Source organism: Mytilus edulis, chromosome 12 (assembly GCF_963676685.1).
Source record: "Mytilus edulis chromosome 12, xbMytEdul2.2, whole genome shotgun sequence".
NCBI lineage: Eukaryota > Metazoa > Mollusca > Bivalvia > Mytilida > Mytilidae > Mytilus > Mytilus edulis.
This window is the reverse complement of record NC_092355.1, coordinates 29772809-29792728: the sequence shown is the minus strand read 5'-3', so window position 1 is coordinate 29792728 and position 19920 is coordinate 29772809. Positions and strand designations below refer to the sequence as shown.

The 19920-nt window shown below is 30.6% G+C and overlaps 2 protein-coding genes across 2 annotated transcripts in view; one reads left to right on the top strand and one right to left on the bottom strand.

Annotated features, from left to right (window-relative positions):
• LOC139498222 (uncharacterized) overlaps positions 1-19920 on the top strand; it is a 294491-nt gene that overhangs the window by 51540 nt on the left and 223031 nt on the right. The gene's annotated exons all lie outside the window — the stretch shown is intronic.
• Positions 1-19920, bottom strand: part of LOC139499254 (uncharacterized) — a 59695-nt gene that overhangs the window by 3253 nt on the left and 36522 nt on the right. Inside the window, exons 11-12 of the mRNA XM_071287928.1 lie at positions 15334-15417; positions 3607-3732 (exon numbers count right to left, since the gene is read on the bottom strand). Coding sequence (XP_071144029.1) covers positions 3607-3732; positions 15334-15417 — 210 coding nt within the window. The remainder of the gene's footprint in view (positions 1-3606; positions 3733-15333; positions 15418-19920) is intronic.

Below are 19920 nucleotides of genomic sequence, written 5' to 3'. Positions count from 1 at the left end.
AAATGGTGATGTTTCCTTGTTAATAATCAATTTATAAATGGTGACGTTTCCTTGTCACCATCTTATTTTGTTTTTATGTATCTCAACTTGTTCGATTTGCTCGTGTACGTATCCACGTATTAGATTTCAATGAAAGAAATATATGTATTGCTAAAATATTATTTCACAAGGGTTTTCGATATAACAAACTAGTCAAATCATCTGTACAAAGACATCATTCGTTGATATAAATCAACATGTAGACATCTTATGCGTTCATGAATTTCACAGCCTAACTTTTATGTTAAAGGGTAAATAGGCGAGTGTTTACTTATATTTTTAATATGTTTATTATGAAAGAAAATACATATCAAAAGTTTTATCCATACACGTGCAGTAATAAATTAAAGACGAAAAACAATGATTAATAAAAAAAAATATTGACTACTTCCTGCATGTCGTGACGTTTTCTTCTTGTATTGCATGCCAGAATTGAAAATACAATCATATGAAGTCTTGGTCTTTGATAATACTTACGTTATTGTAAGCGAACCGTATCCCGTTTTAGTATATAATTACCCTCCGAAAATAGGAAAGTAAAACAAACATACATGCAACTGTCTACATTCATAAGCTTAATTTTCTCTTTCACCGTATATATTTCAATTTATTTTTGTTGACGGCACCAAAACAAAATAAATTTTATATATGCTTTTTCAAACTGATAAGGTGAACAAATTAAAGTATATAACTTAAACTGTAAAGTCAATATGTAGACATTTTACTAACTACGCTTGCACTAGATTTAAACGATGTATGTATTATTCTCTGGCAATAATTGTAAAAGGCTTTTTGAAAGATAGAGGTTTTTTTTGCAGATCAGTAATTAGCGGGACTTCTGGGACACATCGTGCCAGGCGTGACTGTCTATTCGGATCAGTGGATTATAAGACAGGATGCCGCGTTAAATACACAAATTTTAAATACATTTTCAAGGTGGCTACAAATATAAAGTTTGGCATTAAATCTCGGTGAGATTGTGAGGGTTAATTCTATAAAATAATATAGATTATTTGATATCATTTGGATAATGGAAGGATCTATACTACATGTACTATAAAAACACATACTTAATTAATCACTAATACACTCGAGTTCAAAGGTTGTTACTTTTGCTGATCCAAAAAACTTACAATTTTTTTTTCTTTTGATTTGAACGTGCTTGTTTTTATATGACAGTTTTTTCTATTATATTTTTTCGACAAACGCAAATCTGCACGGTATAGTCTGCACTTGTAAAGTCCGAAATTTAGTAATAGATATTTTTTATTTCACTTGTTAAATTAATGAACAATAATATAAAAAAAAATGGCATTCATGCATTTCGAAATATAACATTGTTTATCTAGAGTGAAACTACTTTCAAAAAGATCTCAAATCAAAAACTTTCTTTTAAAATTTAAATGGTAGCATTACTAAAATTCTTACTTTATACATGTAACTCCTAAATTCCAGAATAAGTCTCTTTATTCGGTGATGACATGAATATTAATTATATGGTCATTTTGATAAATTTTCTGTTGACAAAACTTTAAATTCTTTGAAAAACTAAGGATTTTCTTATCCCAGGAATAGATTACCGTAGCCGTATTTGCCACAACTTTTTGGAATTCCGGGTCCTCAATGCTCTTCAACTTTGTACTTGTTTGGCTCTATAACTATTTTGATTTGCGCGTTATTGATGAGTCTTATGTAGACGAAACGCGCGTCTGGCGTATTAATTATAGTCCTAGTACCTTTGATAACTATTTATTGAGACTACTATTATACCATTTCAATCATTTGTCCTATATCGTACTTGAGAGCAAAAATGCAAATTTAACGACGAGCTTAAAACCGATATACGATCTGCTGTTATTTATTTTACAGATTTTAAACCTGATTCTTGGAACTGACAAATTGGTATTTTATAAAAGTTTGAAGTACAACTGTATATAACGGAGAGTGACCCTTAGAAAGGACCAACCTACCAGATAGGTAACAGGTAACTAGTAAAGCTTTCTTCTTGAAAGTATAAGTTGCAGATCAAAATCAATTCAATTTTTTTTCCTTTTTATTGGCTCCGAGAAACTATGTAGGCTTCTTCCATTATTTTGTCCGGAAGACAATCCATAAGCTCAACAGGTCATTTTAACACTGATTAACGATTATGACATGTCATGCTAGGTACTAGGACTTTGTTATAATTAGATATCCGTTATTGTTATTTGTTTTAAAGATGGCGACTTGCTGAGAATTGAAAGTCAGTTTTAAAAATCGATTAACTCACTTATCTAGACGAAATAACCCAAAATATTTTGGGAGTGTGCTTGCTTATTAAGGATGAACTTAATATCATTTTTTTGCGAATTTTCCCTTTGATATTCTTTACAAATTACAAAAATGTCGGCATTTTCCTAAAAACACATATCAAACCTTTAAATAGACGTATAAAGATATCAATATGACGGAGACATAATCTTTCAACCAGTTTAATTGAGGTCTAAAACTGGCATGTCAGTAACTGTAAGTAGTCCTCTATGTTGGTTTTTCTATATTGGTTAGAGGTATAAGGGACAGTTTGAGATTTCAAAAAACCCAGCCGCAATTTTGGGCCTGTCCCAAATCAGGAGCATATTGTCTTTGTTAGTCTTGTATGATTTTCAATTTAAGTTCATATTTATATTTCGGAGTTTAGTATGACAGCCATTATCACTGAACTAGTACACATTTTTGTTAAAAGGTCATCTAAAGTTGAGTAGACTGTTTCCATTGTGCTTTTTATTTAATTTACAATGTAGCATGCTTAAAGAAGATATAAGCACACACTGGACAAAGATTAGTGAGCGAAAGTAATCATATCATAGATTGAAATAGCCTTATCATATAAAATATATAGTACTATTTTCAAATAATCTTTTTTATATACTTGAAACTAAAGTTTTTTACGTGATGTGACGTGAAACATGTACTCTTAGTATTTTTATAATTGTGTTTTGTATAAATAAAGGCAACAGTAGTATACCGCTGTTCAAACTCATAAATCCATGGACAAAAAACAAAATCGGGGTAACAAACTAAAACTGAGGGAAACGCATTAAATATAAGAGGAGAACAACGACACAACACTACAATGTAACACACACAGAAACGGACCAAGCATCAGACAAAATCCCACGAGAAAAACAAATATAACATCAAAACCCAATACATGAATTTTGGATAGACAAGTACCGTGACACGTCTTATCGCAATGTGAATTTATGTCTTATCCAACTCGGCACCGATCTGATAAGTCAAGCCCTTTCAAAAACAGAGACAAATGATGCCAATTGGATTTGTAAACTCATAAGTCGAGAACAAATCGACAATGCAATGGCAAATAACTATAAAAAAAACTAGCAAATGATTTTTGTAGTTTGTTCTAATTTTTTGCTTTTGTTAACTCTTTTCAGTTATAATAGCTAGGGTTAAGTTCTCACTTTGACCTTCGATTTTCAATGGATAGGTTTTTTGGCATTCGCAGTCATAACACGTCACTTTATTTAAATTATCTTATTTTGTAAAACAACTGATGTTAAATATTACCTTCATGATTTGTGTCTAAGCCATTTATATTTGTCTGAATAAGTCTTCTATATTCATCGTCTAGTCGTCTATCTATAATAAGCTCCAGACCAAACGAGACAGGAACTTTATATAAATTATTAACTTCTGAAATCAAAATAATGGCATGTATTTGATGATGATTAAATATTCTTCTAAGAAGACAAGATCATTAATACTAAATTATAAGGGCCTATTGAAAATACTATTTTGACCAATTTTAAGTAAATGTGTTACTGTTTAGTTGTTTTCTTGCAGACATTACATCGCATATCAATACTGTAGATCTATGGTTAAAAGTCATTTACAAATGTTAAGCATATATAGACTTGCTATTTTGTTTGGGGTATCTGAATTGATAAAAAAACTTAAACAAATTTTCGGATTGAGTTTGAAATGTTATCTGTAGTGTACTCTTTACCTCGATAATGTTTTAATTCAAATATTTTACTTAATACATTGAAATGTCGTTTAAGAGTCAAAGACATATCACATTGTATCATGTTCTATCGAACAAAATGTGTATATCATGTTCGGGTGCAATCAGAATGTTCAAATATGAAATAAAATGAAATTGTCTAGCATTGATCTACTATTTTGTGTGTGTTGATAATTTTATAAAGGACATTTTAACATGACTGTTTAATTCCTTTTTTTTGGCATTACATCGATATCGTAGCTAACAAAATCCTAAATTGAAATACAGAACACAATAACTTCCTGTTAGTACTAAAGCGTTAAATCATTGACAAAGAAAATATTGTTTAGATCCATTTAATGCATATTCGAGTCAAACTTTTTTTTAAATCAGTGTTCTTGTAAGGAAACTGATCATCTTTATCTTATTTTCTTAAAACAAATTGGATTTTGATGGTTGTCTTCACTGCATTAAATTGTTACTGAGGTAATGCGCTGAAATTGATCAATTAGTATAGTTTAATTCAAGATGTGTTCATAAGTTGCAAGTTTCGCAGAATTCCATTACATTGACAACGAAGTGTGAACAAAACAGCAGTCAACATTGTGTTATAATCTTAATCACTATAAAACAAACGAATATGTAACAAAGAAGCACAACAAGGCATATGAACAAAGCACATAAGCAAAAATGAAAGACAAAAATACAAAATTTTACCGTAGCACAATAACACAATGGCGGGATATTTAAGCACAGAGTCACGTCATATGTAACAATTAAACACAAAAATGCATATACTAGTAGACAAAGCACATTGGCAAATATCAAAGACAAGAATACAAAAAAGATCGTGGAACAATTTAACTAAGACCATTTTTCCTGGACTAAAAAAAACATGACTTTTCTTAATGACTTTGAAGTGTTATAAACAGTAAATTATAAATTATTGTGACGTTTCAAAGATCATTCATGTCAGTACACCAGTTGCGTACTTGTTGATAATAACCTCGACAATTACGGAATGTGAAGTTTAAGGATGATGCAAGCTTCGTTTCATAAGTTTTAAACATATTAATTAAATAATTATAACGAAAACAAAATGAATGAGACACAAGTCTTCTCTATAATACAATATGAATATATACTGAGTATATAATGATAATAACACAATGGACACGCATAAAAGTACACACTTTGTTGGATAAAGAAATAAAAAGAGCAAAGATTGAGAATTATAAATTTTATGATAACTACTAAGTTTTTCTTTAAATAAAAATGAGAAAAACTTGCATAACGAAATTTTAAGTCATATACAAATGTTATCATTTACGCGGCAATGACTGTTTTCATTAAAGGGAAACTTCGCAAAAAAATCAAAAATTGATATTATGTCCATTCTGTATAAAAATTCTCAAATTTATAGATATTAAAGCTTTATTCCGCTAGATAAGAGATCACCATCGATTTTAAATTTTAAGTATCAATTCTCTGCGTTCCGCCATTTTGTCATCTTCTACGATTAATAATCACGATATGTCTATAAACCACAAAGGACCAAAACTACAGTAACCGATGTAGTCGTAATTGCGTGTCGATATCTTGTCAATCGTACGGTTGTTTTATCTGACTAACTAACTTGATACGGAAAATGTTCTTATTTTTTTTAAATAACCATAGTCTGTTATTTTTAAACTGTTAATATTGGAATTAGTGAAAAAGTCAAAGTTAAAATCTTAAATAAGTGTTCCGTGAAAATTGTTTTCGAAAATCTAATTCGTTCATAATTCTTTAAAGTAATAAACTTTATTCAAATAAATTCGGATCTTCGCTCATCTGATCACCAGCATGGCTAAAGGTATTACTCCCAAAGGTATTGTGAGGGGTGTGAGGTGACACGTCCAGGTATTCAATCGATTTCCTGTCGGGCTTGCAAGTTCATGCATCGTTTCACTTCTGTAGGTATTGGTCAGTGTACACGGCCGATAACTTATAACTTTCTATTTTTAACTATTAGGTGTATAATATACATCTCTGTCTTTCGTGTCCGAAAGTGATATAATATACTAGTCATTACTTAACTCATACGCTTGTTTATAAATAACATTTCTGGTGTAAAGAATATTATTTATAAAATATAAATAATACCCCCCAAAAAAAAAAGATTTGAAGAAATAAAAATCTATTTACATATTTTTTCCAAGGGTGAATTTGGGAAAATGTAATATATACTCGTTGTCAATAGTAAAGGACAATTTGGAACATACCAGAAATATTGATTTAAAAAATGTACGCACTTGTCGACGATTCGTTTATACGCCTGGATAGAAAGTTACGGAACTATAGCGCAATTTAAAATATATACATATATACATTGAACATAAGAAAGAAACATACATTTTGTGTAAATTGGGGTAAAAGATTTGTGAATAGACTAGTCCACGTATGCCAACAGTATTTAATCAACGAATTCGATAGACTATTGTATACCAAAAGAAGAAGAAGAAGAAGAAGAAGAAGAAGAAGAAGAAGAGAACCAATTTGATTTAAATAAGGTTGATATATAACTTGCTTTGGTTCATCGAAGTTATGAACATAGTAAAATCACAGATTTATATATCAATTAGATTGTTCTTGAATAAAGGAAGAAATTCGTCATTATCACAATTGTTCCAACATTCATGTAATATATATGCAACTGGACATACACTAATAATCCCAAAGGGATGTGAATATTTTCTAGGAAAACTATTGAGTATTAAAGTTTCAAATAAATTTCGGGATTTATTTTCTTTCTTGATATTCAATGACAGCAATTTAAAGATTAAACTGCTTGTCCGCTTTAGGGGTATTCTTGCCAGTTGAACAGACTTATCATTACATTCAAAAATAGGGAAAGATGACATTAAATTCGTTGTCTTTTGTTTTTAAATAAAGGCAACAGTAGTATACCGCTGTTCAAAACTCATAAATCCATGGACAAAAAACAAAATCGGGATAACAAACTAAAACCGAGGGAAACGCATTAAATATAAGAGGAGAACAACGACATAACACTAAAATGTAACACACATAGACAAAATCCCACGAGAATAACAAATATAACATATATATATAACATCAAAACCAAATACATGAATTTAGGATAGACAAGTACCGTGACACGTCTTATCGCAATGTGAATTTACACTCAAAAATAAGAGAAAACAAACGACACAACGTTATAATGTAATACACACAGAAACGAACTATAATATAACAATGACCATATTCCTGACTTGGTACAGGGCATTTTTAAAGGAAAAAATGGTGGGTTGAACCTGGTTTTGTGGCATGCCAAACCTCGCACTTTTATGGCCATGTGAAATATAACATCAAAATGACAAAACAGGACTACAATATAAATAAATTGGAGAACACAATTGACAAAGAATCACACGAACAACAGCCAACAAAAGGCAACAAGTTCAAAATTTTAATACGCCAGAAGTGTATTTTGTCCACACAAGACCTATGTGTGACGCACAGATACAAAAGTTTGAAAGCCGAAACGGGTACAAAGTTGAACAGCATCGAGGACCAAAAGATCAAAAAGGTTGTGCCAAAAACGGCAAGGGTTTTCTGTTAAGTTACCAGAAAATCCCTATAATTTAGAGTAATTTATACTTTTGCAAACAGTAAATTTAATAACATGAATATACAAAAGATGTACATGATAAAGCTGAAGTATTAACTAATTACAGGAAACAACTGAAATACATTTACATAACCAGACATTTGAAACACAAAAGTAGACACATCCGAATACGTTTAAACCTCTACGCCAAGTGACGTCCTATTTGAAACTGAAAAATGACGAAAAAATGACGTCATTTGAATTAGTAAAACAGAGCATCAAAAAATGAAAAATGACGTCACATAAGAATGAATAAGATAGAATTAGGATTAATTTAAGATTATATATTTGAACCTCGTTGGTCAAATAGCTAAAGTATTATACGTTGTGAGACGAAGACTATTTTAATAAGGACGTTCCCGATTATGAATAAATTTGGTTGACGTTTTTCACACTTGAAAAGAATATCTATTCGTAATTTTTCCATTCCATTCCAAGAAGATCCTTAAATTTCCTGTCAATTTTTTAAAATATCTTTTTTTTCAAATAGCTAAAGTATTCATGCGTTGTGAGATTTAAAATATTTTGATGAGAACATTAAGTAAATAATGTATCAAACGTTCAAGAATACGCATGTAATATGTGTCACTGGATATAAAAAAAAATCATTCTCAACACCTACTTCCGTATGGGACTTCCCCTTTCAGTGACCTGCAAACTTAACAGATGATACACTTTCTAAGATTTATATTTCCAACAACGACCCACTGCTCTACATGTGTTACTAACAGCATAAGATAGCAGTTCTTTTGTTAGGTCAATTCTCTTTCGTACAATACCAGAAAACATGGAAAATAATTTCTTTAACTTTTGACTCTGGAATTAATACAATTTTTTCGTGCGAGAAACTTTATTTCTAGCGATGAGCAGACGGCATAGGCGGAAAACAATAAAAAGATAAGTTTATTATTTGTTCATTCATTTAACATGTATAATATGAATATCATTTAGTACACTTCGGTGACGGGTCTATACAAAAGCAGAATATACCATGATGGTTTGATTTCGTCAAAAGATTTAAAAGATCTGACAAATAGATTATCACTTCGATATTGCAAGACACCCATTTATAACTTTGTACTTTGTACTTTTGCATACCAAACTTTCGCAAAAAGATGAGTCCTTTGATTAAATAAGAGGTTGTGGTTTGTTTTCCTGGGAGACACGTACCCAAATGAAGTGGACTTAAGCAGCTATATAAGTCACGGTATGGCCTTCAACAGTGAACAATAGTAAAAGTATATTGTATAATTCAACTAAATGTGAACATGAAAGAATTAAAGCAGACATATATATTTTATCTATACATATACAAAAGAATATTTTGAGCCTCAAATCTAGCATATGTCTATTTTACAACTATTCTGCGTCTGACGTGTCACTTTCACATTCTTTGAAGCCTTCATAAACACCATCTTGTGACGGAAATGCTTTCCTAATAATGTTAACAACACAAGCTGAAATAGTCACTCTGTTTCTCTTGCCAAGTGGTTGCCCTTTTCTGACCCAACAAACAAACTGACGATAAGCCATTGAGTCGGCTTTGGCTGTGAGTTAGTACGTCTGGAGCTCTCCCTCTATGGCGCTTGTACCTCAAAAAAATTATATAGCTGCCTTTTGTCCAATCCCTTTGTTTAAATGTACATTTGATACTTGAACGATAAAATATTTTGAATTGAATATACCTGGTTTCAAGAACAACTGGGTTCAGGCAAACTGTTCTGAAATCGGTATTGTCACTAATGCATTCACCCAATTCGATATTACCATCAAAGAGAGTAAATTCGTGGCAACAAAGACATTCCGTCAATAACGGCATAACTATACATTTAGTACACGAACACAAATATGTCGGTTAAAATGGCGAGGGTTGCTAAGGATATCTTGATTTCGGGAACTTTCTGCAGCTTCCATTTCATGGAGCTCTTCTTCGGTATACTCTGGCTCTAGTGCGTACCCAAATTGACCATACTCGTCAAAAGCTACCTCTCTTGACGGACTGGAACCACTGTTAGTACTATCATTCTCCGAACAAGACATTTCTAGTTATGATTTTATTTTTTGGACCATATATACACTGTCCTATAGAAACAAGCACACACAAATCATAAGAGAAAAATATGTGAATAAGTTAATTGAATTATCAAAGTTAATATCCTTTGGTCTCGAATGTATGTTAACTAATTAATGTGTTTTTATAGGCTAGCTCAAATCCTCATCCAAATAATATAATCTATATGTAATAATCGTTTCCTACCACACCGAGATTAAATACCAAGCGGTAGACATATTTCAGATACTAATCAAGTAATTAAATGAACAATAGATAACAATAATTAATCATTAATGTGCAAAGATTTAAAAACAAAAGTTTTTCTTTCTTTATTCGTACATATTATATTCCGCTTCGGTAGAGTTATCTTCAGATAGTTTCAGATATTAATTAATACATGGGTTTCAAAAGTCTAAATGTAAGTGTTCTCGTACATTTTTTTGGCCTGATAAAGACAATCATAAATGCTTTGGTAAAGCTATTTCTAATTTCTAAGTTCCCCTTTTTATGAGACATAAATCAAGGACAAGAGGTGTATATCATTTCATTCTGACACATGAATTTAGTTTCCCGTCTTTAACCGAAAATTGTTTATTTCTTAGTAAATTAATTTATTTGAATTCAAATAAATAATAGCACCAAATATAATTAAATAATTCCACGGCGATCTATTTTCATTTGTCACCAACTTGAATATGTAGTTTAAATGTGTGTATTAAATGCTCCCTTGTTTTATAACCCACTAATCCCAATAGACAGTCACACCTGGCAAGGTGTGCCCGAGAGGCGTGGTTAAATACCGAAGTGCAAATAACAATTTACCTTTCAACAAGCCATCTACGAGTATTGCCACAGAACCGTGAATACACACATCGTATAAACCTAGTCATAGCAGAGACAGTAAAAGGTCAATAAGAGTACACTAACATATTGTCTTTACAGATTATTGTACTTTAATTTGTTCACCTTATCAGTCCGAAAATGCATTAATCAAAAATAAATTTATAACTTTTTGTGTTGTCTAAAAAATTAATTCGGATATATACGTTTAACATAGAAAATTTATCTCATGAATATGTACATTGGATGTCTGTGCGTTTTATCTTCTTATCATCGGCTGGTTATTAGATGAAGCATAAGTCATCGGCACGCTTACGATTACGTTAAAATATCATTAAAAACCAAGACTTTTATTGATTGTATTTTAAATCCCAGCATGCAAAAACCAGGAGAAAACGTCACGACCTACAGGAAGTTGTTAATATTTTTTCATTAATTATTGAATTTCTCCTTTATTACTGCACATATAGCGACAAAACTTTGTGAATATATATATTATGTCATAATGAACATATTTAAACCATAAGTAAAAAATCGCGAATTTTCCCTTTAATGAAAAAAAAAAAAAAAAAAAAAAAAAAAAATACATATTAATTTAGTGTCTATGCTTATTGTATATAGTATGGTTTTTGATATGAGTATAGTACAAAAGTGAATCGTTGAATTTTTTTTTATATTTTCTTTCTGTGACGTAGATGTTGAACAAATAAAAGTATATAGCTTAAAATATAAAGAGAATATATGTACGTTTAGTGACCTTTAAATTATTTTTTTTTACTAATTCATCGTGCGGTTATTTTTTTTTGCAATAAACGCCATGAAAGGCTAGTCAAAGTCAAAGTGGTTTACAGATCTAAATGTAGCCGGGCCTCAATGGCACACTGTGTTAGGGGTGAATGTCATTTTAAATGGATTTCAAATCGATCTAAATAAAGACGTTAAATTGTTTTATACACAATGTTAAAATACACATTTAAGGTAATAAGAGTGCAATTATTTGATTACGTTTTACCAGGAAGTTTTTTTTTACCCTAAGATGATATTCAGAATATTATGATCTTGTACGTTTTCTGATGGGATGAAATAGAATTGCAATTATTTGTGCCGACAGCTTTTTCAATTAGGTGTTTTTAAAAAATCTACAAAATTAGATTTACAAAATAAGAAAAATATCTACCATTTCAACGCCCCGGAGCCATTAAAAATAGACGGTATTTTTTAACTGCATTTTGAATCAATGTTTGCCGCATGTCTATACATATTTTTTGTTGTTGTAATGCAACACTCGCTTTTTAGTACCAGGAACTGCTACCCATTTTTCCCTAGTTCGTGTTGTCTACGAGAAATAAAATAATGAACACCACTTGTACCCTATGGAACATGCCTTACGAATAATTGCACTCTAGTTACCGTAAGGTGGTGGTAAATAATAACACGATGGAGTATTCAATTATATTTTGGATTAGTCCCGATGGAATAGTATGTCTATTTTGCATACAAGCAGGATGAACAAACCGATGTACTAGAAATAATAAATAATTTTAATACTAATTCTAAAGTACAGTAATCAAAATGAAATTCTTTCTATCTTTTTAAAAAGTAAGAAATAAACTCAGGACATTTATTTATCAATATGTAAAATAAGATAGAAAGCGTTATCATTGAATATTCAAAAGAAAATAAAACCAATTTTCTTATTATCGGCTGGTTATTAGATGAAGCATAAGTCATCGGCACGCTTACGATTACGTTAAAATATCATTAAAAACCAAGACTTTTATCAATTTTCTAACTCACCCTTAATTAGCTAAGTACGGCAAAAATGTATGGCAAAATTCAAATCTTCATTTTTGAAAGCCGAAGAAAATGGTTATTGGTCCAAAAATGTTTAATCTATATCGTAAACAATCTTAGGTCAACTTCTCCCTTTGAGAATGAATCGCCATGCAATATTTGGAATTATAATAGATTTTTTACCAAGTAAATATTAACTTGTATTTATAAAGCCCCCTTCACTTGCAAGTTAATCAAAACAAAATCACATAAAAAGTATTCAACGCCACCGAAGTAAGATTTAAACAATAAACACGTGCTCCTTTGATATAATGGCACTGAATCTATCGGTTTGTCAGACTTCAACTGTCTTCTGTGGTTTAATACTTAGTCAATAAACACCGATATTAATGTGATGTTTAAGGAGGTTCGCTACTCAGTTTCAAAATACCAAGCTTATGATAACACTAGCATATATAGATATGGAACCAAAAAAAGCCAAAAAAATATATAGGTCAATGTGCTTGGTATAGAGATATAAGCCATTAAAATTTTGGCGGAAGAATGTTCTCTCTGGATTATTCATAGATTTATAATTGACAAGTTTAAGTTCTCAAAAACTATTAAAATATAACGAGGATTTTATAAAACGTTAACAGATGGCTTATAATAATACAAGTAAAAGATTGATAAACAGAAAAATCGGGGTCAATGGGCAAAAATTGTTAAGGCATTCAAATAAATAAAAACAGAGGATTCCGAAAATCTGACAAAAATCCAAAAACATGACAAGCGAACATCCTTAACATGTTTCCTTGAAAAATTAAAATACAATGTATTCTCATTCGGTATAAAAATTAAATTGAATTTGGTATATATGGTACATACAAAGTCATAAAACCCTATTATATCAAAAATAGTTATTTAATGCCATTATAAAGCATACATGTAGCTCTGTAATACCAATCGGACAATAAACTCCTTTTTAAAAAAAGTTCAAACTGTTGTACAACCACTGCGTGATTTAACACAACCCAAAAGCACTGAAAGAAAACAGCTCTTAGCAAATCTGAGCAAACCATACTTTTATTTAATACAAACAATCGAATTCTTCCCTTAATATCAACGAGCATCAGCTAAAAACGTTTTACAACAAACATCAGCTGAAAAGTTTGGGCAAACAATGAGAATACAGGTAAACACAAAATCATCGATTTAGAACAGTTCAGTAGTTTGTAAAGGACTGTTGAGAGTAACGGTTTATATTTGTAGATTTATATGTAACAGTTAAACTACTTATCGTCGCTTGGCTTCCAAAATGTTGTAAATTACAAATTTTTGAAGAAAAAAATATCTCACAAACAGACTTTGAAAATTTTGACAAAATGCATGCTTCCAAAATGTCGTATGTGAACCTGAACATTTTTGTAAATAACAGTGCAATAGAAACTTTGACATATCAGGATTATCCGGGAACTTAAATTATTTTCACAGAAATAAAGAAATGTACAATTATTTTATACCCAAACCCATTATACAACGATTTTCAAGTTTTCATACAACATTTTGGAAGCAAACTTTACAAACAACTGACATTGGCAATTTTGTAGTAAGTCTTATTTCAAACGTTTTGATTGGTCTTACTGTATGCTATTTTGTTATACCAAAGATTTCCTCCAGCCAAGACCATTGGTGTCAAAAAGTATTTTTAGCCAAAAAAAGTCATATACGACATTTTCGAAGCCCAGCGCCATTCAGTGTTAACTTTGCTTCGGAACACTCACAAAACTTCGTTTAAGTTCAACATTAAATCAAACAAGATGTTTTTGTATTTTCATGTTCAACTAGAAATATTCATTGGGCATTGTTACTTACTTTTACAGAAAATATTTCGAAAAATTGAGAAAGGAAATGGGGAATGTGTCAAAGAGACAACAACCCTACCATAGAGCAGACAACAGCCGAAGTAAACCAATGTGTCTTCAATGTAGCGAGAACCTCCCGCACCCGGAGGTGTCCTTCAGCTAGACCTAAACAAATATCTATACTAGTTCAGTGATAATGCACATCATGCTAAACTCCGAATTATACACAAGAAACTAAAACTAAAATCATACAAGAGTAACAACGGCCAGAGACACCGGACTTGGGACAGGCGCAAAATTGCGGCGAGGTTATACATGTTTTTGAAATCTCAACCCTCCCCTTGAGCTCCAGCCAATGTAGAAAAAACAAATTGGATTGCATTTTTGGGTATTTAAGTCGAAAAATTTACAAAAAAATCTAATTGATAGTACTTTGACTTTCATTACGGTCAGCAAATATTTTCTACTATTTACCAACTCGTTATATTTTAAACAAAATTATTACGAGTAGAGCACTATGGTGAAGTGAACTTTTGACCGAATCAATAAAGTAAAGTTATCTGCAGAATTAACTATGATCTTTTTACATCACACTATATTTCGGAGAATCAATATCGGTCGATTAAACACTGCCATTTCATTTATCCGAATGGTGTGATCCCGTGCATTTAACACCACCTCACTTCTCGGCCGGAGATATCTCTGTCTACTATTTTCATCAGACCTTGCAAAAATCGGATAAAAAGGTACCCACTTCTTTTGTGAAAATATGAATTTGTCAAAAATTCCTATTCAAATGGAAAAATTAATGTCTAAGCGCATAAAGAATTTGACAAGATAACTGTGGAAAAAAGTAGAAGAATCGAAGTGGTCGATTTGGTCTACATTCACATTTGGTTCTGGCAATGAAAGATATATTAGATACATATTTCAATCACACAACCTTATATACCAGTAAGCTCAAACGATAATTACAATAATTGAAACTAAAATACCTTACTTATTTAACACTAGCATGGCATAAAGAATATGTGATTGGATTATGAAATGTTGACTAACAAACAATTATAATCATCGAATAACTTACTCTTTCGAATTTCTTCATATGTATCATCTGTTGTAACTAATTTCTCGGCTGAATGTTTAATTGGAAATTTCCACGAAACAGTACCTAAAACGAGCAAACACTAATTCATTAATCTTTTTTTAATAAACATTCAAAAAGAACAAAATCTGTTTACCGTGAAATTCTTTTAAACTGATGGTATATATATTTGTTTTAAGTGAAAAGTGAAATAACAAAAGAAAATTCAAAACGGACGGGCTGTAATGTGATCGCACAAAAAGAAAACAGGTGAACACTAATCACAAATCTAGGAGTGTTCAGTAGTTTGCAAAATACTGTTGAGAGTAACAGCATATATTTGTAGATTTAAATATAACAGTTCAACTGCTAATGATAATCGCCATCAAGGTTTTATCTTGCTCTGAACACTCAGAGCACTTCGTTTAGTTTCAACATTAAAACAAACAATCATTCATCTATGTTAGATACTTGAAACTTGTAAATTTTAATATCGAAAGGAAGGATTCACAATATGTCGTTCAGTGCACAGGTATTTGGGGCATGGACCCCCCTTTTTTGGACCTCACTGAAAAAGAAATTGTTTGGTGTTTTTTTTTTTTAATTTATTTTCATTTTTCTACAATGTATAAACATATATCAAGTCTCAACAATCCATTGCTAGTCGATTGCAATAACTTTTTTACTATCCATACGAGCCCCAAGTGAAAAAAGAAGAAGGTAATTACCTTCGATGACTGACCTACTTTCACTTTGGAGGATCAGGTCAGGAAATCGATAAAAATTTCATATAAAAACTCACTTACTTTTCATAAAAAGTACATCCTTAGATTCCTGAGATATTTTTCTCGACGTTTAAATAGGTCACATAGTGATCTGCGGAGGTTTTGTGTCTGTTTTTACTGATTTTGTTCTACAATTGTCGTCCGTTTGAACCTCGATGCACGGAAGTGAAAATACAGCGCCATCTGCGTGGTCTTTCGCTATGTTTCTATAACTCCGTTTGACTAAACTGCTTTCCTGTTAACTGTTTTTTTGAATTTTTAAAAGACCGGCAAAAATACTTTTTGTCGAATATCTCTTACCTTTTCTTATAGCTACATTGCATTCGGAACCCATCTGTAAAACTGGTAACCAAAAACAGGAAAGCAGTTTAGTTGTAGAAAAATGAAAATAAATAAAAAAAACACCAAACAATTTCTTTTTTAGTGAGGTCCAAAAAAGGGGGGTCCATGCCCAAAATACCTGTGGTTCAGTGATTTAACAAAATAATGATCAACTAATAACTGTTTTACGAATACATATAACTTTTCGAAAATTGCTGGAAAACCTTATTTGACTTATTTAACAACTTTTCAATACAAATTTTTACATAGAATAATTGCAACCAATACTTTCTTGTATCAAGTTAAACTTAAAGATTCAAAGCTTTGTACTTTTTGTAAGGTTTCTGATGAAACCATGGAGCATTTATTCTATGAATGTCTAATAACACATTTTATATGGCAATCTTTTTCACAAAAATTGAAACGATATTTTGTGAACTTTACATTAGATTTTCCATTATTTTTAAGTCCATACCAGAACAATTCCAGCAGCACCTACATAGAGTTACTATCTCATAATTCATAAGGTATCTCAGACTATCAATTATTAAAAAGGGACGCCATACATTATAAATACAACAAAGTAATACGTTTTCTTCCACATTCTATTCTATGTATAAATATATGTACACAAGATAACATTTGTAACGAGTAATTTTCTAGCTATATTTGAAATAACAATTAAAACATTCATAATCTATTACAGATGTTATTTTAATTCCCTTTTTTATATCTAAATTAAAGGGGAAATCTTTATTTTCAATGAATTTCATACAACAAAATAAAAAACATTATAAAGAATGATAATTTATTAAAAAAAAACAATAAAAAAAAATTGTAGTTATTGACAAGATTTCTTGACCTGTAACCAGTTTAACTTGAATCAAATTTTTGCTTACCTATTACAAACAGTTTACAAAATATCCTGAAGGTTGATCGGGGGATGGGGTTAAATTGATTTTGATAAAAAAAAAAAAAAAAAAAAAAAAACTGCTATTGATTGGTCTCAATCTTTTCTAAAAAATGATAAATTGGAATTTGTTTGTTAGACTTTAGGTTCTATCAACGAAAACAAAAATGAATGTTTCTTATGCATTGTATTGTTAAATAATTCTTTACAAGAATGAAACATTTCAACGATATTTTTTTTTTGTTATTTATAAATGAGAACATTTGTAGGAGATAATGCACATGTTTTGCCTATGGTGTTATGTAGCAGCTGAACCAAATTGTTCTCATGTCTGAAATCTCATTTTGTTAATTTTCTGTTTCAAATATTTATCGTTTTTGCATTCCTTCTTCGTGTTTTTCTCATAGAAAAGTGTCGATTCCCGATAAAATTCATATGAAATCTGACAGATTATTTACATTCAAATGGTACGGAACATGTCAGTTTTTTGTTTGTTTTTTTTCAATTGTACTTCTGTATTAAGTTTACTATAATGTACATGCAAGCAAAGTATTAAACAAGTTAGTACATCGTTTTCAATCAAGAACCCATCTACCTTAGATTCAAATAATCTCTTCCAGAAAACATGAAGTGCAGAGCTATAGTTTTAAAAGCTTTCAGAATTCTAGTTTGAATAGCGTGATATATTCTTTTTTTTATTTGAGCGTCACTGATGAGATTTATGTAGACGAAACGCGCGTCTAGCGTATTAAATTATAATCCTGGTACCTATTATGATTACCTTGATAACTATTTTATATTTTGCTCTTGTCAATAAAATGCTGATTTCAACCATGTTGGATAAAAAAAAATGTTGACGTCAAAATATAATATTCGTTGCAAGTGGTCTACTTCCATATATACATTTCAGTAATCTTTGCAGCAGAATATGCTTTAACTTGATATAATCTACATGTTATATAACAAAATAAACATTTTTTAAGCTACAAAAATTTCACTTTTATATATTCAATCTCTTCTACGTATAAAGTGAACCATTCTTTATATTATGTACATTTAAATGTCTATACATAGAACCGGGTGCAATCAAAATATTCCTAATAATTGAAAGTCACTTTCTGATGGTATTAAACTTATTGCAACTTTTACATAACTTGAATTTGTACGGAACTATGATATCATTCACTTTACCTTTTCAGTAAACGAACATATCGTGTTGTACATTGTTAGCTTAGGAATGATGCTAGTTATGATGCTAGTAATGGTGCTAGTGCATAAACGCATCATCTTGTAACTGGGCATTTTTCTGAAACCTTAAAGAGGTAGACCTAGATTAAGGAAAATGACTCTTAAAATCTTCATTACGTTTTGTCAGCCATTTTCATAAATATGTTCTAAGCATCTTGGATACATAGATTATTTCCAATCTGTTTCAGGTAAATGCTTAATGACGAAATTGACTTTTACAAACGCATAACTGATTTAAAGAGTTATCTTCCTGGACCAAGGTCTACTCCCTTAAAATTCTTATCTATTGTTGCCTAGACCCTTGTTTGAGTAACATGTTTGCTAATGTACACTGTATATTTAAGACAAGAAGATTTCAGTGACATTATAAATTATTTAGGTTTGGTATTGTCCCCTTTTATTAACCAAGAATGCTTATTGTTGATCCAAATGTTTAACCAGTGTATGAAATAACGTTATCATTGATAAGTTTCACGCAAAAATAAATATATGTTAAATGAAATATATATTTCAGCAAAAGTACTGCATGAACTTAACCTTGATTGACTGTACTAGAATATATTGATAGTGTGTAGACATGTATATAATTAGTTATAAAGATCATTTTGGTCGCATTAAATCTGTTAATCAGATATTAAATTACTCTGCATTTATCTTATGTTATTTCTTATTTCTTATTATAATATCGTATGAAGTATTTCAGAACAATTCGACTTGATATTGTACCGACTGAAGGTCCACTTATCTTTAACCAATAGACGAGTAATGACTGCCTCTCCTGACTCACTATGAGACAAAAGGATCTTTAACTTACCTGTGTTAAAAAAAATAATTGCTTTGAAAAGTAAATTGAAGAATTGAATTGAATCTAATTGATTGAAATCTAGATTTGAAATGTTTCAGTAAAAGGGATAAAAAAAAAGCATGGTTTATATTGGGTGCATTAAAATGCACATCTATACCACGTCGGATTGGTTGCAGTCATCATGATCATGATATAAAGGGAAAAAAAGGAAAACAGTACATAATACATCATCAGAAAAATAAAGGCATTATTATTAATTACATATATACTAATCATACATTTATTGAGTTCACTCGCCTCATTGGTCATTACATTCTTATAAGTGGAGAAATGTACTGTGTAACTGACAGACATGTTATACGTAAGACCAATGTCTCGAAATTGTCCACATTAATTTACAAGTGTAGTTAAGGTATCAAATCGATTTCCTTAAAGTGATCATATTTTTTAAAGCTTTTGATTTTGTTTTTCACTAAGGATTTTTTTATTTCTGTTTTAATATTTTTTCATTTAATCTTTCA